Here is a 21924-nt window from a genome sequence, read left to right as displayed (position 1 = left end):
ATAACATCGGGCAGTTAGCATAAAAATTCTTGACAAAAGGGGGAAAGATGCGGATATTTGAGGATGGCATGGGAGATCAATCAGCCTGGCTGGCTGTCAGAACTTGTTAAAATGTAACCTTGTTTAGATATGCTTATTAAGGAAGCAAACTTGTTATTTACACTTACTTTGCATTATTTACTGCACCAGGCCTATGACTCTCTAGCAGGAAACAGGAAAGATTTTATTTGCTTAGCAGTTCCCTTTGACTTAGATCAAGTTCTCAGGTCCTAGAGCAGTGTAGGGTAAGTGAAAAAGTATCAGGCTTTTCTGCCCTTCCACCATTAGGATGGATGATGGATCCCTGCAGTCCTGAATGCATGCCTAATGGCAGGCACCTGGAGTAGGGTGTGGGCATATGTAGATGGGATTCACCTGGGCTAAGACTAGGCTTATAAGAGCGTGTCACGGGGACGCCAGCAGAAGAACAACCACGAGAAGGAGAGAGAGCGAGAGCAAAAGAGAGAGCGAAAGAGAAGCAGAGACCCCCAGAGAAGGCAGAGAGCCCAGACAGAGTGAAGACTTAGTGGGGGCTGGGAGGCCTGCCAGCCTCCTGGCCCCCCAGCACCCCTGCCTGCTGGGTACCTGGTAAATCCCAATGAAAGCCTGAAAAGCCACCGAGGGCTCCAGGACTCTCTCCTCATTTACTCTGTCTGCTTGGACCATAGAGATCCTGCCCTGTGGCCCCCCACAGCTACAAACAGGTAAAGGAAGTCTAGGTATTGTTCACTGAGCTGAAGTGAGGAGATTCTGAACTGCAAAGAGAAGAAAGCAAAGTGCTAGAGAGGAGAAGCTATAAATAGTGAGAAATCTGGAGATCTTGAGTTTGCAGTTAAATGCTGATTAGAATATGCATGTGTACACTACCACTGTTTGGGGGCAAGCTATCTGAAAAGATTAAACACTTCCTATGGCTCACACAGGTTGGGAAGAGTACCCATTTTCAACAGCCAGAGTGGAAAACCTCCTAATTCATGAGGGCTTGAGCAGGTTTTCACCTGAGATAAATATAGCCTGCCAGTTAAGGGAGAACCTACTGTTACATATCTCTCCATAAAAGGGGAGGTGTCATGTTCCCTGCCCCACTTAATGATGGGCGGGGCTGAATTGCCAGGTGAAGTTATAATGGAAAGCAGTGGCTTCTGGAGGAGAAGAGAGGAGAGCTCTTGTTCCTGTGGCCCTATTTGCATCCTTGAACTGTTTGGGAAGGAGACCGAGAAGAGACATGTAGAGACCCTTGAAACAGACACACAGGTGAGAAACACCCGGGGAGATTGATAGTGGCAGCCATTTTCTTACCGTGGCATCTGCTTTTGTCCCAGCTTTTTGCAACCTGCTTCAGAATCCCTTTCCTATAGTTCTACACCAGAAGGGGCCTCAGAGGCACCACTTTGGGCTGAGCTGCCCACAAGGGTATGGGTAATTTTGGGTGTTGTGTAGGGAAATGAAAAGATTAATAACTGAATACATAATAAGAGAAAACTTCTAAAGTGAAACACACAAAAAAATAATACTCTAGTGAAATGTGGATAATTTCAAGCAATTGAAGACCTGAAAATGAGGGCTACAGAAAAAAATGTTAGTTAAAATACTGATTTTTCCCTAAATTTAATGAACACTATAAACTCAGATTCAGGAAGCTCAACAATCTCTGCACACTGGACATGTATTTTAAAAACTACAAGGCATATGGTTTAACACCAGTGATAAAGAAAATTTTTAAACAGTAGGAAAAAAGTAAGAAATAACAGACAAAGCAAATATGGCACCATGTTTTTCTGCAGAAATTGAGGCGACAGTGGAGTGGTATCTTTAAATTACTGAAAGAAAATTGTAGTCAACTCAACCTTGAACATTTTATCCAGCAAAAAATGTCTTTCAAAATTAAAGACAAAGACTTTTTCAGCTACACAAAAGCTGAGGGAATTCATCTTTAGGAAGCCTGAACTTAAAGTAATGTTTAAACTAAACATTAAACTACATTAAATAAATGTTAAGGGAAATTCTTTAAATTGAAGAATAATGATAATAGATGGAATCTGGGATCTACACAAAGGATTGAAAAATTCGAGAAAAGTTAACTATTGGGATAAACATGAAGAAATTTTTTATTATTTAAATCTTTTTAGAAAAATAATAGGTCTTTTAAAGGAAATATAGAACAGTTGTGATACATGTATGAAGAATTAGAAGTACACTACTTTAAGGTTCCTGTGTCAAAATCTTATATCATTTGAATGTAGATTGTGGTAAATTAAAGAAGCTTATTATAAACTCTGACATAGGAAATGCCATTTCATCAATAATGGCATTTTAGTGTCATTCACTAAAATGGCACAACATACACATAACTATTTAACATTGAAGATAAAATAGAAACAAAAAATACTGATATAATCTAGAAAGTCATACAAAGGAAAAAACAAACAGGCAGATGAATGGAAAACATATATTTATAGTGTTGTTTTGAACCCGACCATAACATTAATTGCATTACATGAAAATGGTCTAATGCTTTTTAAAAACATCTCTTGGTTCACTTGTGTAATTGTTTCTCTGAAGTATGTACCTAGGAACAGATATAGGGAATGAAATACTAGTGTCAATGTTGTCCAAAAAATGTTGTGCCTGTTACCTTTGACCAGCAGCAAAGGGAAGCATCTGATACTCATATTTTTAGTCAATATTTAACATAAATTGATGTCTAGGAAAATATTTGGTGTCTAGGAAAATAATTCAGTAAGTAGAGTTAATAAGGTATTTCATTGTAGTCATAATTTGCATTTCCATGTCTCCAAATAAGAGTGAACATCTTTTTATATAAAAAGAAAATAGAAAAAAGTCCAAACCCTCCAATTAAATGGCAGCAATTTTCAGATTGGATTTAAAAAAGCAAAACAAATTATATTCTGCCTATAAAAATTTCATTTTAAATATAAAGATGTAGTTAGGTTAAAATAAGATATACAAAGTTATACGGTATTAACATTAATCAGACAGCTGGAATGACAATATTAATGTTTAATAAAGCAGAGAAAATACTATCAATGGTAAAGAAGGTCATTTCATAATAAAGGTAGCAACTCATCAAGAAAACAAAACTTCTAAATACTTAGGTATCTAATAATAGAGCAGGGCATCTAATAATAGATGCACCTATGAAGCTATCTGCAGCCACTGCAGCATGAGTTAGATCCCCAGCCAGGGAGCTGCCCACATGGCACAGCAGACATCTTCTGACTCGCCTGCTGCTCACCTCAGCAGTATATTTCAGTTAGTCTTCCTGTTCTGCTCCCTGCTCTGTCTCTGGTGAATCCTCTCTCACCCCCCCCCTGCCCTGTATCCCAGTTCTTGTATGCATAAATAAATAAATCTTTAAAAAATAATAATAGAGCATCAAAACGGTAGAATGGCATGGAAAAACAGAAAATGTAGAATTATAGTCAGAGATTTCAACATTCCCCTCCCAATAATTGATAGAATAAATAGGCAAAACCAATGAGGATATAGACTTGAAGCATTTACCAACCAAATTGAACTGTATAGAATACCCTTCCCAACAACAACAGAAGACACATTTTTTTCAGGTTTACATCATCACCTACTGAGATAAATCATGTTCTGAATAATAAAGGAGGGCTCAATAAATTTAAAAGGATTCAAGTCATATGCTCCCTGACCACAAAGGCATTAAATTGGAAATCAATAACAGAAAGAGATAGTGAAAACCTCCAAACATTTGGAAATTAAATAACAAGCTTCTAATTAACCCACGAATCAAAGAAGAAATCAAGAGAAATTGAAAGTATTTGAAATGGATCAATATGAAAACACAAAAATTGCGGGCCAAAACAAAACAAAGCAATTATTTTTAAAGAGGAACATTTATTAAACTAAATGCCTAATTTAGACAAGCAGAAAAGTCTCATGTTAATGATCCCTGCTTCTACCTTAAAGCTAAAAAACAACAGAACAAAACACAAATAAGCAGAAGAAAGGGTTTAATATAGATCAGTGTTCAAATTATTTAAAAAGAAAATATAAAAACAATAGAAGAATTATGTGAACTGTAACATTTTCTTTGAGAAAGCCAATAAAGTTGATAAATTACAACTGGATATATTGGGGGGGAGGGTAAAGGAGAGGAAGCAAATCCCCAAAGAGGTGAAATAACTAGAGATTCCACAAATATTGAAAGGATAACATGGAATATTTGTAACACGTTTATGCCAGTGAATTTAACAACTTAGAGGAGAGGGACAAATTCCTCAAAAGAAACAAACTATCAAATTCACTCAACAGGAAGTAGATGACTTTAAAGAATTTGAATCTGTATCAAAAAACCTCCCCACATATCAGTCATTAGATATATTTGATGCATAAAACTCAAAATATTTTTTCATTTTTTATTTTATACATATTTTACATCATTCTTCCTTTTTATACAATGCATACTTTCTCCTCTCAGGTGTAGTCCCTGTATAACTCCCACCACCAATTCACCTGTGCACCATCACCATAGTCCCATGTGCTCTTCTCTCCCCCGTTTTGAGCCTTCTTCCTCCCCCTTCCCTGCAGTGTCTCTGATTTATAGTTGCCTGTTAATTTTGTTTTTTAAGTTACATTTTTTTTCTGATCCCTTATTTGGTTCCCCTACATTCCTCCTGTAAGTGAAACCTTGTAATATTTTTCCTTTTTTTTCTGGCTTATTTCACTTGAACATAATCCCTTTCAGCTCCATCCATGTTGCTGCGAATGGCATGAGTTTATCTTTTTTGATTGCTGAAAACTCAAAATATTATTGAATGGTATTCAAATGATATAAACCAGAGGCAAAAATTCAAATATTTCCAGGAAATAGGTAAATAATACAAGTGAAGGATGTGAAATAGGTACATGAAAAAATAAGAAAAAGTTCCTGCCAAAAATATAATTAATACTGAACTCTATAGAAATGTAACATAGTGTACACATGATAGGAAAGAATTTATTTTAATTTGTAAATTAAAAATGAAAGTCAATGTCATTATTAATTGATTATTGTATTTCTGTGGTTCTGTGGCTCTTCTCTAGAATCAGAAACTTGACTGTTTTTCTTCTTCCTTAGATATTACTATTTTGGTGTATTTTCTGTGGCATTGCAGAAAACTTCACTTTACCTTGGCATTGACATTGTCATGTGAGTCATAAAGAAAATAATTATTGAATGAAATATTTCTTTCCAAATATAGATAGAATTCTTGCATAGCAACATACTCTTCCTTTCTTCTCTAATTGGGTGGTTCCTTCTCTTTGTTCATTTCTCAGAATTCAAATTTCTTCTCCAGAGATGCCTTCTCTCTGTTGTCCTCTCATTCTTGTTTTCTTAATAGCATGCTTCACTACTGTTAGCTACACTTTTCTTTGTCAAGCTAATAGCCTTTTTTAATAGTCTGTAAATAAGTTCTGTGGGCTCAGGATCTCTGCTTCACTCATCACTGTGTACAAGTGTCTAACTTAGTGCCCAACTACAGGAGCCCAACAAAGAGCTAAAGACAGAGTGAATAAAATGCACTAAATTCTGGTCAGTAGACAGGATTCAGGGTTGTCATGTATAATTTTCTTGGTCAGTGAAGATTTGAAATCCAATTAAACTGCTATTTTAAATGTGGAAAGATAAAGTTTTATTAGTAATTTTTCAGAGGACAATTTAGGAGCATTGTCAGAATTTAAACTGGACATATGATTTGACCAAACTCAGAAATATATTCCATAGAGACTCACGATATGCACACCTTTTAGAAAGACAATTTGTTTCCTAGGCATTTAGCTTAAAGCAGGTATCAGACAAGTACCCAAATATGTGTGAAGAAGTATTCTCATTATTTATGAAAACAAAAAACAGGTTGGAAATGAACTAAATACATTTTGAAATTGTTTAAATAGATTCTGATATAGTCATCAATTAGATACTATGTAGGCATTAATATTATGATATATAACTATTCAGGTATAATTAAATATAACAGTGGAAATAAATCCACAATGTATTGTTAAGTGAAAGGAATTTAAATAATGTATATTACATTATTTAGTTTTTTTAAAAAAACTTTAGTTTTTTTTTTTTTAAAAATAACGAATTATATACATGGATATGCTCAGAAAAATATAGAAAATTGCTCATGGTAAATATCTCTGGTAGAATTTCTCAATTTGTTTTGATACTTGTTTATTGGTACAAGTAGCATGTATCAGCTCTATAATAATTTTTAAAACTAACAAAGATATTTCCACTTGGGGAAAAATACTTTAAGAAAATCCACTTCTATTAGGAACGTATTTTAAAGTTTCCCATGCCTTTCAATCAAATTTCCTCCAATTATCACATTGGTGATAAAAGAGAAATGTTTTCTTTAAAAAAAAAATCATTGACTTTTTTTTCCCAACATATTCCAGAACACTATGTTTACAAAATTGTTTTTATGTTCCCGAGTATTGTTGGTAGGATTGTGCCTGTGTTATCAAGCTCAATTTGCAAATTTGATTTTATTTTACATTTTATAGCATAGGTGTTTTTCAAGTGAATTCTAGTTAATTTAAATAACTCCTATTTACGGAATTACTTTTGGTTGCTTGGTGGTAAACTCTAGATAACAGAGGCAAGGGCTATCTCGCTAACAAATGATCAGACAGACCATTACCCCCTCAAATCATACTGTGTCATGTGGGTATCGTGTTTCCTTGAACACCATGTCATCAAGAGCCCAATCATAGCCCAGCTAATTTGTAGGTTCTTTCTTGGCACGAATCAGTCCAAACAGTCTGATGGGGTCATCGTGAATGTTTTCCTCCTCTGTCTGGCCTTCTGGTGGGAAATTGTCTACCAGAGTAGTCTGGGAAATACTGGCATTCTTTGAAGGTAATTGCTTGTTTTCATCCTTGTCTGACAAAAAAGCATTCTGTTTCCTGGGCTTCCTGCGCTTCCCCTCATTGTTGTGGCCCAGTGGGGCATAGAACATCTCTCTTTCACTGGTTACCTAAAAAGAAAGGCATGTTAATTTCTCATTGTTAGCCCAATCTTCAACTTTGATGGCTTCTGGGAGGCCTATGAATAACAAGTAGCTCCTTTTCTGGGCTTCTGCTACCTCTTTTACCAAATTTGCCAGCTAGGATGAGAATAAAAAACAATAGTCGGCTCAAGCCTTTTATGTGGAAATGAATTCTTACATGAAATTTTTGTGTATTTTCATTTCCTGTACTTAATATATACATGAACATTTATTTTTTATTTTTTTTTATAGAGGCATGTTTTATTTATTTATTTTATTTGTTTGTTTGTTTTGTTTATACATGCACTGGGTACAGTCAGAAGCGCGGGAGGGTGAGAGAATTCACCAGAGCTAGAGCGGGGAGCAGAGCAGGCAGAAGGACCGAAGTACACTGCTGAGGGGAGCAGCGGGCGGCAGGAGAGGTCTGCGCGCCATGTGGGACCCTCCTCTGGTGGCCGGGGAGCAGCCGGGGATCGAACCAGCACCGCAGAGGCCGTGGGCAGCTTCACAACCCAGCGCTCAACCGCTGCGCCACCGGGGAGGCCCTGCATGAACATTTTAGATGAATTTTTGTCTGCCTCTCCCACTAAGGTTTCAAGAACCTCAGAGTGCTCTTGCCCTATGTTGCTCTTAGCAGCTAACATTACTTTAGCTTGCTAAGCTGGGAACAAGGATGATAGGAAAGGATTTAGAAAATTAAGGTCTACTCTACTTATGTTTGATAATTGGCACCCACCAAAGCCCCTGATCTATCTACATTTTTGAGAATCAGAACTATAAGAAGTATAAAGGCAGTGTTCATTTATGTGATTAGCACTAGCTAATCACAAGCTAACTTTCCTTACTGTTTCCTTCATGACTGCCTGTCCCTAGATTTTCTTGATTTTCACATGAATGTAGAGGGGGTGTGGTGCTCCTCTCTGACTTAGAACCAGGTCAAAACTGAACTAAGAAGTACAGGGATCTAAGGAAATCTGGGGAAACAAGAATCAAAGGCAGGACCTTGAAGTTGATCTTGGAAAGCCTGGGACCGAATCCCAGCTCTGCAATACACGGCTTTATGGGAGCTCGAACTGTTTTTTAAAACTATTTTGAGCCTCGATTTTCTTGTTTATGAAATGTGAGTACCCCTCTCATTGTGCTACTAGTAAATAAATAGATATATAAGGAAGCTGTAGCCACTGTGTAAAAGTAAGGTGGTATTATGATTACGGAAGTTGTAGGCTAAAGCAACATTTCTATATCGGTTATCTTTGGAGTAGGCCAAAATTAAATCAATTTTGGGGGGTAAGGGAGAAACATTGGATTAACAAAAACCTGCTGCATCCACAGGCATCTCACTTTTGGCACTAATTTTCACACTAACAGTTTAATGTTAAATTGTCTACCAGGCAGAGGAGAAGACACTATTTACAACCTCTCTGGTATCTTAGTCTGACCTTTTATCCCTGTAATAATCTTTGCTGGAAAACTGCAATAGCTACTTAACTGGTATCTTGCTCTTGTCTCTTCCCCCAGCCGGTTAGCTTATATATTGTTTCCAAATTATACTTTTAAGGCACAGTGTTTCATATTTTACCATCCTGTCTCCAAAATTTTAGGCTGTCCACTAATGTCTGAATTTTATACTCTGGCAGTCCTTTACCTTTTTAATTTTGATCCCCAGGACTTCCCTACATAAACTCTATGTTCCAGGTAAAGTAGACAATGCATTAATACCTGCACATACCCTGTGCTTTTTTACCTGCTTTGCCTCTGCCCAGACAGATAGAAAAGGAAATGTCAGTGAAGTACAAAAATAACTAGAAGTCATTCAGTAATATGAAGGGGTGGCTATCTTCCTGTTTGTCCAGCATTTAGTACTATCCTTTTTCTTTCATAAATTCTCCAGTTCCTTTTGGGAAAGTGCTCTCCTCCTGCAGATTCTGGCAATAACAGTGTTTTCCCCAAAGCCCGGTACAACACTAAACATGTGACGTAGGCTGGAACCAATCACACCACCCATCTCCTCTCCCTGGCAGCAGAAGTTAGCCTCAGAATGTGCATGTGATTTCAGAAAAGCCAATTGTATGGCATCTTTGGAATTGATGTACTAAAAAGATTTCTTTTTCAGAAGTCTGGAGGAAGAACATCTGAATCTGCCAGTGACTTGTCCATCCTCAATGAAAGAATATGTTGATAACAAGTAGGGAGGAGACTAATGGAGAGAATCCTCCTAGTCAGTCGTCTCAAAACCCAAACATAAACTTACACCTCCCAGTTAAACAAATAAATAATTTCCCTTTAATGCCAATGTAATTTGGGTTGGGTTTCTGCACTTTAAACTAAAAGCACTCCAAATAATGTATGTCTGGTCAACAATAAGTCAACTTTATCAAGTGTTGGAGAATTCAAAGAAAATTAGTCTTAAGAAAGATCATAGGTGATACATGTATAGTCATTCATGACTTCCAGAGTGTTGTTTCAGCTGAACAGATAAGTTGAAAATATATAAGCAGGTATAAAAGAATGTGTATCTGTGGAAAGAAATGGAAACAGTAGAGGAAAGTAAGAATCAGTTCAGGAATTAGAGAGAAAACAGATTGAAGCAAAGTTGTGTTGTTTTGTTTGCCTTTGTTTTTTTTTAAATGTTGGGGAGATTTGTGTATATTTATAGGTAAATTGTAATAATTCATTTAAAGAAAAATAGAAAGTGGACATAAGTAGGAGTACTGGCTTTGAAAAGGAAAGAGGATGATTCTGATACAGGAGGGAAAGAGTGGTTGATTCGAGATTATGAATGAAAATAAAAGTAAGGTCAAACTTGTGTCCCTTAAATATTCAAATTATGGAAACCCTTGTGGACTCATTTTATTATTAGGTTTCCTGATGAACTCTTCCTAGTTAGTAGCAGACTGGCTTATATTACACGTTCTGAACTGTACACATCATTCTTAAAGAGCAAGGAGTTTCTTTTTCTAACACTTTATCATGTTTTATGCACAATATTGTATATTCCCTTTGCTCTTATAATTGACAGCATGACAAAATAAGCATTGTGGTAGTAAACTAGCTAGTAGTTTTGATAATGATCATTCTAATGAAACAGAATTGTGAAAACAGATTACTTATAATATATTCTAAATTTATAAAAATATCTTTAAGTATATAATTATGAAATTAAAAATTTTCAAGACATCTTAAAGCTTTGCACAATTTCTACTTGTGTAAAAACGATGCTGCTCAGCTAAAGCTGTACAATTCATATCTATTAAATAGTGACTTCTAGAGTCTTCGCTCTTTTACAACTTACTGTCAGTCTCTATATTTCAGATGGTGTGGTTATATTTTAATCTTTGAGAGGTTTTATTTTTATTATGGCTTTAGAAAATATAATAACATGCAGATTTTCATACCTTTTATATAAAAATATATTTTACAATTAATTGAACATCAGATGATGGATTTGCCCATCAAAGGACAATTTTAATTGTCTTAAATTCACCACATTTTTATTTCTTTATAGAAATGTCAATTTTTATTCAGTTACTCATAGGAAGAAAAACAAAAATCCTACATTAATGGGAAGTTTCCAAGATATGACCTGTCTTTGGGAGGAGAATGTTTTCTGATACACAGAACTAAGTTTGGATTCTGTTTCCTCAGTATCTGAGTCTCTAGGGCAAGTTTTTCATCTCTTTGTAAACCTCTGTCAAGTGGGAATAATAATGCCCTCTCCCTCATAAGAATCTAAGAAGATGATGCACATAAAGCACATAATACAACGCCTGACACATGACTACCTTGAAGGAAATGCTGGACCTATTACTATTTCTAGCAAGTAGCAAGAAAGCACATAACTGAAGGGACAAGATCCTGAAGGGGAAGAAAAGAACTATTTTAACTGAAATTTATAATGCATCAGCAGCGTGTGGGCTGAGATTGTGAATGGAAGTGCTATCTGAGGAGCTTGAACTTATTGTCATAGGAAAAAGAGAAACTACCTATTTCTTTTTGGTTTTTGATGTTTCAGCTTAGACTTTTGACCTGTCTATGTCCTGTCTATCCCACATAAGTTGTGTGTCACTTCTTGACATAAGATATAACCATAGGACTTTGTATTTAAATTCATACACATAATCTTTGTAAAAAAGAGGTGTGATTTTTTTTTTTTTTTGGTCTCTCCAGCTAGTTTACTTACAACTATAGTTCTCTCTCTTTTTTCCCCCTGACTTCTTTTTTCTACATACCCCAACCACCTGGCCCTTATAAATTCTTGACATCTAGCTCTTGTGGGCATTAGACATACATCAGCTTTTATATTTAGCTCTGTCATACATATAATTTTTCACTCTGAGAGAAAAAGCTTTATTAGTTATTTAGGAAATGAAGCCACACTTCCCTTCAAATTTATTGCCTTTGTGATTGTGTCCAATTTTGACTATTTAAACGTGGTTCTGAGTACTGTTTACTCGTCTTTGAATTTCCCTTTAGAGCTCAGACCCCAGAACTTGACATTGCAAAATTTCTAACAGGCTGCCTCAGGTGTGCATCACAATGTATTGCTTTTATGCTTTTGAAACATAAGTTGTGCTATGACCTAGGATGAACTTGACCCTGATATAGAGTATAAACTCACCTGTGCAGGTCGGGTGGCCTCTTGCAGTTCACTCACAGGTCTCTCTGGTTGAGCTTTCATTTGTTCATAGCAGTTTTCATCCATTGATTCTTCGAAGTTGAAAAGATCATGATTTACTTTGGAAGAATGAAAAAAGCTGGCACAAATGAAATACATGACCCAACCAGCATTTACCTATAAATATGAAGCCCCCTCAAATCACATGACTAATCTTTTCATGACAATGCAAAGAGGTAAGGAAGTACAGACATTCTCTGCAGATCAGACAGTGGAGGAATTTTTCACCCCACAGCGTTAAGCAAAAAGAAGTACACTTGGGGTAAAGACTAATCATATTAATTTTTTGTACCATTGCAGGACCAGGCAGACTGCCTTTAACTTCCATCAGGTGGCACAGAGAGCCCATGAGTCAGAACAGCGGCCTGGGTTGTCTCCTGTCTGGGGAGGGCAGCAATGGGGTGAAGGCCTTAAGCACAGTGCACATGTGCTGATAATTACACTTCGGTGATTTTTTTCCCCATGACTAAGTTTTGCTGGGAGGCATTTAAAGCTCTATATCCTATTTTTTAAAAAGAGTAGATTGTTTTTTTTTTTGTCCCATAAATCAGTGATAGGAAATCCAGCCAGGCTGTTCTGAGAGTCAGGGGCTGTTTAACTCTGCTCCCAAGTTTTTTTTTTTTTTTTTTTAAGATTTATTTATTTATGCATACAAGAGCTGGGGTATAGGGCAGAAGTGTGTGGGGGGTGGTGAGAGGATTCACCAGAGACAGAGTGGGGAACAGAACAGGCAGAGTGACTGAAATACACGGCTGAGGGGAACAGTGGGCGAATCAGGAGAGGTCTGTTGCACCATGTGGGTTGCTCCCTGGCCAGCTGGGGGATCCCTGCTCCTAAGTTTTGGTGTTTCTATGCAGTGTCCAACAGCCTGCATTTATTTTGTGGAGATATATTGAATTCTCCATACTTATCTTCCCTAGATGCACTGACTAAAAAGGGAAAGTGGCCTAGAGGAAGTGCAGCAACTTGGCAGAAATTTGGATTGGACCAATTTGACCCCACAGGAAAAAATAATTTATTATAATGCAAATTACCATATAATTATTCAGCTCTTTTTGAGAAGCAACACTAAGTGTCCCTAGAGTGATATTTCTCTAAGCATGAAAAATGTGTTAGAAACACCCAGTGGTTTGTCAGATAGCAGGTCCCTAAGTCCTACCCTAGATCTGCAAAATCAGAACCTGTGGAGATAGCACTTGTGCTCACTTAGCTGTAGCTATTACTGACATGATGGGCTCCAAGCCAGGAGAACACATAAGAAATGCAGTCCTCAAATATCACAGGTGGACACCAAGGCAAAACAGGAGAGCAAATTACTTTTAATAGTATGTTCCTAAAAAAGTGGTTTTTGACTCCTCAGAGAGCAGACGTTGGTGGACACTTTACAGTTAAAGAAAAGATAAAAATAAGTAAATTATTGAAATAAAATTCTCAAATTCCTAACTTTAGGAGCTATACTTTTTTTTTTTTTTTTTTTTTTTTTTTTAAATGCTATAGGACTTTTTTTTTTTTTTTTTTTTTTTTTATAGAGGCATGCTTTATTTATTTGTTTGCTGGTTTGTTTGTTTGTTTTGTTTATACATGCACTGGGTACAGTCAGAAGCGCGGGAGGGCGAGAGAATTCACCAGAGCCAGAGCGGGGAGCAGAGCAGACAGAAGGACCGAAGCACACTGCTGAGGGGAGCAGCGGGCGGCAGGAGAGGTCTGCGCACCATGTGGGACCCTCCTCCAGTGGCCTGGGAGCAGCCGGGGATCGAACCGGCGCCGCAGAGGCCGCGGGCAGCTTCGCAACCCAGCGCTCAACCGCTGCGCCACCCGGGAGGCCCTTGAGCTATACTTTTTTGATATATAGTCCGTTACTGGCAATCTTGTGGTCCAGACTCAGAGCAATCAGTGTTGACCTGCACATTTCCTATCATGAATTAAGTGAAGTTCTTGCAGGGCAACGATGAGGTTAAATGCCATCGTTACCTCATGGCTTCTCTCATCAGAGCTCTGGGGTCAGATCATGGTTGTCTATATTGAGAAATTTAGGGGTGTTTAGTCTTTAGCGATTAGGATATTTCAAGTGATAAGGAATGCAGGGAAGTAAAGAGTACTTGTTACGAAGGTACAGAAATGTACAACCACTCTGAACTTAGTTCATCTCTTCCTTCCCTTGCCATCAATCTAGACTCTCTACTTAAAAAATCAAGTTATCTTTCTTTTACATACATGGCACAAAGTACTATTTCCCTGGACCATTTACTAGAAATAGCTTTATTTCATAGAATTCTATGTGTATCAGAATTCATGGTAAGAGAGTCTTTCTGTATTCTCATTAGTACTAGAGTGAAATGAAGAGACTAGAGAAAAATAGGATGCTGCTTTACAGTGAATGTTACCATACAATTGCCAATATGCTGCTTTGGAAATAGATACTAAATAATAGGCAAATATAGTTGAATTTATGGTTGCCATTGGGATATGTTAATGTGATTATGAAAAAAGAAACCACCTCAAATTCTATACTGAATTAAGTGGAGATATTAATTTATACATAAACTTAATTTCTGGAAAAATAAAACTTACCTGGAATCACAGTTTCTAAGTTACCATAAATTGGTGTATCTTCAATATAAGACTCATCTTCCCTATAAAAAAAAAATTACCTTATTAAAGTCCACTTTACACATAGTTCATTACTAGTTTTTCAACTAAATACAATGCTGCATATTCTTGTTCAGTCTTGAGCAAACAAGGTACATATGTTTACATGTAAATGAGTGAAGGTAAGCATGCATGCATGTGAGTGTATGAATTTGAAAAACTGCTTCTTGAACCTTCATTAAGGGAATAACAGTAGCAAATGTTTAGTTCTTATTCTTTGTCAGTTGCTACTTTAAGTGCACTTATATGTTCATTTATGTAATTTTCACAACTGTCTGACCAGATAGGCACTGTAACACCTCCACTTTATAGATAGGGAATCTGAAGAATAGAGAAATGATGAGGCTAAGTAATGATAAGGCTAGTAAGATCAAGTTGGTCCTAGACCTAAGTTATCAATGCTGTTGACTATATATTGCAATTCCTCTTTATTTGCCCAGTATATCACTAAATTTTCTCCTAAAACTATGTTTGCTATATAAATATAAATAGGTAGTGATGCTTAAAAAATAAAATGTCAAAGAAACTGAGCTTGGTAGATGCAGCAAAATGATTTATCACATATTATGGCCAGACACAGGCTAAGTGTTTTATATGCGTTGTGAAAAAGACTCAGGGAAGTTCTGCAAAAATATTATTATTCCCTGGAGGCATTACACTCCCAGACTTCAAACTATACTACAAAGCCATAATCATCAAAACTGCATGGTATTGGAACAAGAACAGACATACAGACCAATGGAATCGAATAGAAAATCCAGAAATAAACCCACAGATTTATGGTCAACTAATCTTTGACAAAGGAGCAAAGACTATGCATTGGAGCAAAGAAAGTTTGTTCAATAAATGGTGCTGGGAAAACTGGGTCGCTACATGCAAAAGAATGAAGCTTGACCACTACCTCACACCATACACAAAAATCAACTCAAAATGGATTAAAGAACTAGACATAAGACCTGAAACCATAAAATATATAGAAGGAAATATAGGCGAAACACTACGTGATCTGCACATCAAAGACATCTTTACAGACACATCACCCAAAGCAGTGATAGTGAAGGCAAAGATAAACAGCTGGGACTACATCAAATTAAAGAGCTTCTGCACAGCAAAAGAGACAATAACAAAAACAAAGAGAAACCCCACCAACTGGGAGAACATTTTTGCACACAACACTAATGATAAAGGACTGATCACAAAAATCTGCAAAGAGCTGATGAGACTCAACAACAACAAAGAAAATAATCCAGTCAAAAAATGGGCAGAAGAGCTAAAAAGAAACTTCTCTGAAGAGAAAATGCAAATGGCCAACAGGCATATGAAAAAATGTTCAACATCACTTGCCATCAGGGAAATGCAAATCAAAACTACCATGAGATACCATCTTACACCAGTGAGAATGGCACATATTAAAAAAACTAGCAACAACAAATATTGGCGAGGGTGTGGAGAAAAAGGAACTCTTCTGCACTGTTGGTGGGAGTGCAGACTGGTCCAACCACTGTGGAAAGCTGTGTGGAGATTTCTGGACCTACTAAACATAGAGCTTCCATATGACCCAGCAATTCCACTCCTAGGTATTTACCCAAAGGACACAGAAACATCAATTCCAAAGAACACCTGCACCCCTATGTTTATAGCAGCACTGTTTACAATAGCTAAGCTTTGGAAACAACCCAAATGCCCAAAAATAGATGACTGGATCAAGAAGATGTGGTACATATATACCATGGAATATTACTCAGCATTCAAAAAAGATAAACACATGCAATTTGCAGCAACATGGATGGCGCTGGAAGGGATCATGCTCAGCGAAATAAGCCAAAAAGAAAAAGAAAAATACCGGATGGTCTCACTCATAGCAGGAATCTAGAAAACTTAAATAAGGGACCAGGAAAATGAATATAAGAAAGTGAAAATCAAAATCAACAAAAAACTATGAACCAGAGACACTTTTAGGGGGGCGGGGGCGGGAGGGGAGGGATTGGGGTCAGAATGGGGGGGCTGCAATTGTATGGGGAATATAACAATAAAATTTATAAAAAAAAATAAAAAGAGTATGTACCAATACAGACCCACGTCAAGAAACAAGATAGTACACAAAAAGTCAACCTAATCTCCAATATTGAACAACAACAACAACATCAACAACAAAAAAAAACAGTAGAAGAAAGGATATTATAAAAATTCAATGAGAAATAAATTAAATAGAAATAAGACAATCCAAAAATCAGTGAAATCAGAAACAAAATATACAACTTTTGGTGAGACAAAGATAAAAAAGGGAGAAAAATCAATAGGATCATAAATAAAAGAGGAGAAATTATAATACATCAGAAACTCAAAGGATAATCAGAGATTACTATAAACATTTTTATGCAAACAAGTTCAAGATCTGGAGAGCCATCTTAAACACCATTTTGTTTAGGACTTCTGAACCATGGACATTATTTGTGGTGAGAAAATCAGCCGTTTGTGGCTATAGTGACTCTATTTCCTCCTGTTTGTTAAATAAACCTCATGATTGCTGAAAAAAAAAATATTATTATTCCCCACTTTACAGATGAGAAATCTGAGATCCAGAGAGATTAACATTTTCCCTAACCTTACATGTAATATCAGTAATATGAGAGCTTTTCTTTATGCCAGTGCTCATCAACCCTAAGACAAACCTATGATATGCATTATTTTATCCCCATTGTACATATAAAGAATTTGTAATTCCCAGAGGTAAATTGTCTGAAGATACACAGATATTAACTGGCAGTGATAGGGTTGCAATGCAGGGCTGATGCTAAAGTCCTGAATACTATTTGTTCTTGATGTCTGATTAATTTTCCTTGCAGCTTCCTTCAGCTGACTAATCCTATTGGGACTACAGAAGACATCCTACCACTGTCATCAGACAGTCACCATGGCCCTAGGGATCAACTTTCACAATGGCAGGCTGGGAATGAAGGAACATATCAGGTAGTGAGAATGGCATTTCATAAAATAGTACCAACTGCTTTAACTTTGATATTACCTATCACTGAGAGCTGGAGGGAATTGCATCAAAAGAAAAAAGAGCCCTTATCTCAAGGCATAACACCTTTATTACTCCCCAGGCTTCTAAAAGAAGACACAGTATATGTAAATAGTCAGTAGGTGCCCTTAAAAAAATAACAGGTCAAATGATACCTGTATGATGAAATGATTTGAAAAGTCTAGATGCTGGCATGTGTTTTGCTAATCTGATAACAAATAAACTCATCCCTAACCTTTCTTTCCTTCAGTAATTCAATACAGCTTATTGGGATACAGCGTGGTCCCTACTCATGGTTTTTTTCTCTGACTATATTAAGAATATAATAACAAAAGGTGAAGAATTTTTATTAAGACAATCCATCCATTTTCCTCGCCCACATAGATAGCAGATACAACCTGCAAATGATAAATCATGTCCAAAAAATGAACATCATTTCATTCCTTATGAATGGAAATAAGATGTGATTTATAATGCAGTGCCCTGTGTCTACAGGCAGATCTCAAATGATTAATCATCTCAAATAAGCTATTATTCAGGAGCAGTTTCCTAACCAACAAATTAAAAAATATATTTTTACTTAGCAGTGCCAAATAGCTTCAGCCTATCGCAAATATCCAATAAATGTCAAGCACAAATGTTTGGCTGCATTTTGTAGGTAAGATTAATTACTATTAAAAATAAATTAATAAATTAACTCATATCCCAGAGGAGTCAAAGTCTGGAGTCAGATCGGAATCTCCATTGCTTTGAACATGTCTGAAATGTTCCTCTTAATCAATAAATACAGTTACCGACACTCCACAATTTTTAATTATACTAATTGTGTATTTCACTGGGGTCCAAATTTTCTGCTTTCACTTACCTTCTTTCTAGTTCCTGATTTTTTAAGGTTTAACTTGTTTCATCATTATTTTATTGTGAATTCCTTTTTAAGAAATACCTCAAGTACTTTGTTCTCTAAATACATTAAATGAATTAAACTTTTAAAAAAATTATTACTTCTGCCTCAGTGACCTTGAACATAAATCCTCTGAGTTTCAATTCTCTTCTTTATAAAACAAGAATATTAAACTATTTAATCCTTGCTGTTTTTTTCAAATGTAGGGTTTCAATAGCTAAATAAAAGTGAAAGACATTTCTACAAAAGTAATGTATTTTAAGGAGATGGACAGTCCTCAGATTAATAAGAGAACAGGCTTAGGGGTCTACTGGAAGTTGGTTTTGATAAGTGTTAGCTTGATTTGTTTAACAGACATTTCACTGAATAGGAGTTTAGGCTCCAGCAATGTGTAAATGTTTAAAGTCACTAGAGAGGATGTAATTAATTATGAAATGAGTATAGGTAGAGGAAAGTTTTACTGAACAAGATCACGGCACTTTTGATGTCTGAGGCTCAGGATCCAGCAATGGGGAAGGACAGGGTGGTCTACAGCTGAGAGAAACAGTTGTCTCAAGAGCAGTCAATGAGCCCAAGGCTACAGACAAAACATCTAAAATGAGACTGACTTGACCATGTGCATTTCATTGGTGACCCTGACAGGAGCTGAGGCAATTGGTTATTGAGGACCAAAGACTGGCTAGAGCAGGTTCAAAGAAGAAGTGAAAAGAGGGAGATAATAAATATGGACTGCATGTAGACGGACATTTCAACTTTTTGGGTAAAGTGTGCAAAGCAATAGAAGGGTGGCTGTAGGGGAAGCCATTATCAGAATGTTGTTTTTTTATTTTTATTTTTTTTAAGGTATAGGACAATGCTGTCTGTTTATATATTGATGAGAATGACACAATTGGCCAGAAAAATCGATGATGCAAGATAGGAAAAATCAAAGTTGCTAGAGCATAAGCTTACTAAATTCATACTTTCTTGGATAGGGATTGTGACATGAGTGTAGGTGTATTGATCTTGGGGTGAGGGAACACCAAAGGTAGACCCCATGGGTGGGGAAGAATAAACCTCAGCAATGTTTTGTAGGGCTAGAGTTGGCATAGCTATGGTTTGCAAGCACCAGCACTGTTTCCGATGAAGGAGATGGTTAATGGACTCTCAGAGCAATGATAACTATCACTGAATTCTTATTTTCTGATCAGTTTTCAAGTTGCCCTCTAAAATCTCATAGACTTCTTGGTAAAGTGTACTAAACATAAGGAACTTATATTGCCAGTGCTATGAACCACTTAAGAAGAAGGGTCTTTGCCAGAATTTGGGGAAAGAGATAAGGAAAGAATCCTAGAGCTGTGACTCAGAGCTGGGGTGACAAAAGGGCGGCCAAGAATAAGACTTTTGGGACTTAGAAGCACTTCTCAAGGGTTCCCAGAAACCCTTAGGAAGGGGCCTGGATTCTTATAATCACACAGGTTTGGAGCTTGGTTTATGGTTATTTATTACATTAAAATGAAAGACTGGAAACCATGAAAGTACTTTGGTTGCCAATGTGGCAGTGACAGTGAGTGCTTTGTCTACACATCCACTTGGACCTCTGAGATGTCAGGGCAGGCACCCTAGGAATTGTATCATAAAAAGGATCCTCCACTCTGAGATGAGATAAAGGGGACAGATAAGACTGCAGGTCTTCTCCAGGGCACTAGATAATTACACTTAGCAAAGAACATTGGAAGGAGGTCCCGGGGCTGCAGAACTCCAGATATCCAAGAAATCATCTTAAGGTAAAAGAATAGCTAAGGTGATATATGTTTTGTTATAAAAGTAGCTGCTCGTGCCACCAAGGAGCACACTTTACAAAAGCATCTGGGAATTTGTCCTTAGTTTCTGACAGAAAGAGTATGAGAATTGAAGAATTATAATAATCTTATTATAAATCTGAACTGCTCTTCTAAGTTAGAGGATGGCTAGAGTTCAAATAGGTTGAAATTTTCTTAGACCTTAATTTTTATCCTGGAAAGCAACATTTTTAATTGGCTACCTTTTATAAGTATTATAATATGTATTTTTCAGATGATAAAACTGGAGTTCCCCAATGCTTGTTTTCCCAAGACTATAAACCTAGTAATTGTAAGACTTCGATTAAAATCCAAAGTTGTCTAGATCTCAAAACCATGATTCCCCACTGCATTATCCTTCTGAAAAAAAAAAAAAAAAAAGGAAAGAATTGTGCAGAATTATGTTTGAAAGGAAAAACAAAATGACCCAGGGGTAAATACCGGGAAGTGTGTATCTGACATCCTATTAGCTACAGATGCTGTGCTGTTCTGATCCTCTCTGATCATGTCTCTGACCTACTAGTACAGAAAGGGCAGGGACTTGGGGAAGCAGGAAGGTAAGATGAGAGAAGCAAATTTCTTTCCCCTGCAGCATAGCTTCCCACCTAAACCAGTACTGAGTGGGGGCAGGACGAAATGTAATGAGGAACCCAGTGTGAAGCTTGCCTCCCTTCCATCTAGCCTCAAACCATCTGAGAACTGAAGAGGCATAAGTAATTCTAGCCTTAGCGAAGACAAATATTTCCACTTGCTGTTTTAATGTTTAAGTTTTAATGGCTGGAGACAGTTCCACATTTTTTCCCTGAATCTTCATGGCCCCCTACGAAGTTGATTTTAGCTAAACTACATACTCAGAAAAATAGACAAGCTGTGAAGTATGTACATAAACTTGTGAATTAAGATGCCAATCACTTTTTATAGATAAAATCTACATTGTATATTCAAATTTTGCCTAAATGGAGATTTATTACAATAGACAATAGATGATTAAATGCCCAAGGGGAGGATATACATCTTTCCATCTTCATGTAGCTATTGTCCAGCATGGTGCCTATTTGTTGAAAGAATATTTATTGAATTCGTGAGTGTTATAAAAGAACCAACCACTTTTCTGCATTTTCCCTATAGCTAAGAGTCTAATTGTTTTGAGAATACCATTTTACCAATTTTCCCTTATGATTCTTCCCATCAACCACCAACCCCGTGTGATAATCAAATCACAGGACTTCATGTAGAGTCTTAATTGCCTTTCAGATGATAAGTATTAAAGAAATTAATTTCTATGTGGTTATATAGGAGCTTCTTTATCATACTGCTTGTTGTAACCAAATCAGCAAATCACACTTAATATAAGCTAATAACTTGAAAATTATCTCATGTTGTAAAATCCAATGTTAAGGGGGTCATAAAATAAAAATTTCTTTGTTGTGTGGATCTGCCTGCAACCCAGATACTGAATCTGCTAGACATTTCCACATGGAGAAATTTTTTTTTTTTTTTTTTTTTAGAAATTTTTTTTAAAGGACTTTTTAGAGGCCAACAAAATGATTATACTCTTATCCTACCCAGTGAGAAAGCTTTGTGTTTTTGAAGACCTTTCAGCCTTTCAGTCTGCCATTTCAGAAAGGTCTTGAAGATTCCTCTAGGAAATTCTCTATATTTAGATTTTTTTTAATCCTAAAAAAGAAATCTCAAATCTAATGACACATTTGGGTCAGAATATACTGTGCAAGAAAATGAAACTTCTTTACTATGATTTATGTTATAAACGTTCTTTTTTATATTAA

The 21924-nt window shown here is 36.5% G+C and overlaps 1 protein-coding gene across 1 annotated transcript in view; it reads right to left on the bottom strand.

Moving 5' to 3' along the window:
* Positions 1-6797: 6797 nt before the first annotated feature.
* TRAT1 (T cell receptor associated transmembrane adaptor 1) overlaps positions 6798-21924 on the bottom strand; it is a gene marked incomplete at both ends in the record, with an annotated part of 63050 nt that continues 47923 nt past the window's right edge. The window contains 3 exons of the mRNA XM_084232650.1: positions 6798-7055; positions 11686-11774; positions 14314-14375. Of these exons, the coding sequence (XP_084088776.1) occupies positions 6798-7055; positions 11686-11774; positions 14314-14375 (409 nt within the window). The remainder of the gene's footprint in view (positions 7056-11685; positions 11775-14313; positions 14376-21924) is intronic.

The sequence above is a fragment of the Talpa europaea genome (genome assembly GCF_964194135.1).
Source record: "Talpa europaea genome assembly, chromosome: 4".
In the NCBI taxonomy this organism is placed as follows: domain Eukaryota; kingdom Metazoa; phylum Chordata; class Mammalia; order Eulipotyphla; family Talpidae; genus Talpa; species Talpa europaea.
Note: the sequence above shows the minus strand (reverse complement) of the source record. Positions and strands in the feature narration are given on the sequence as shown.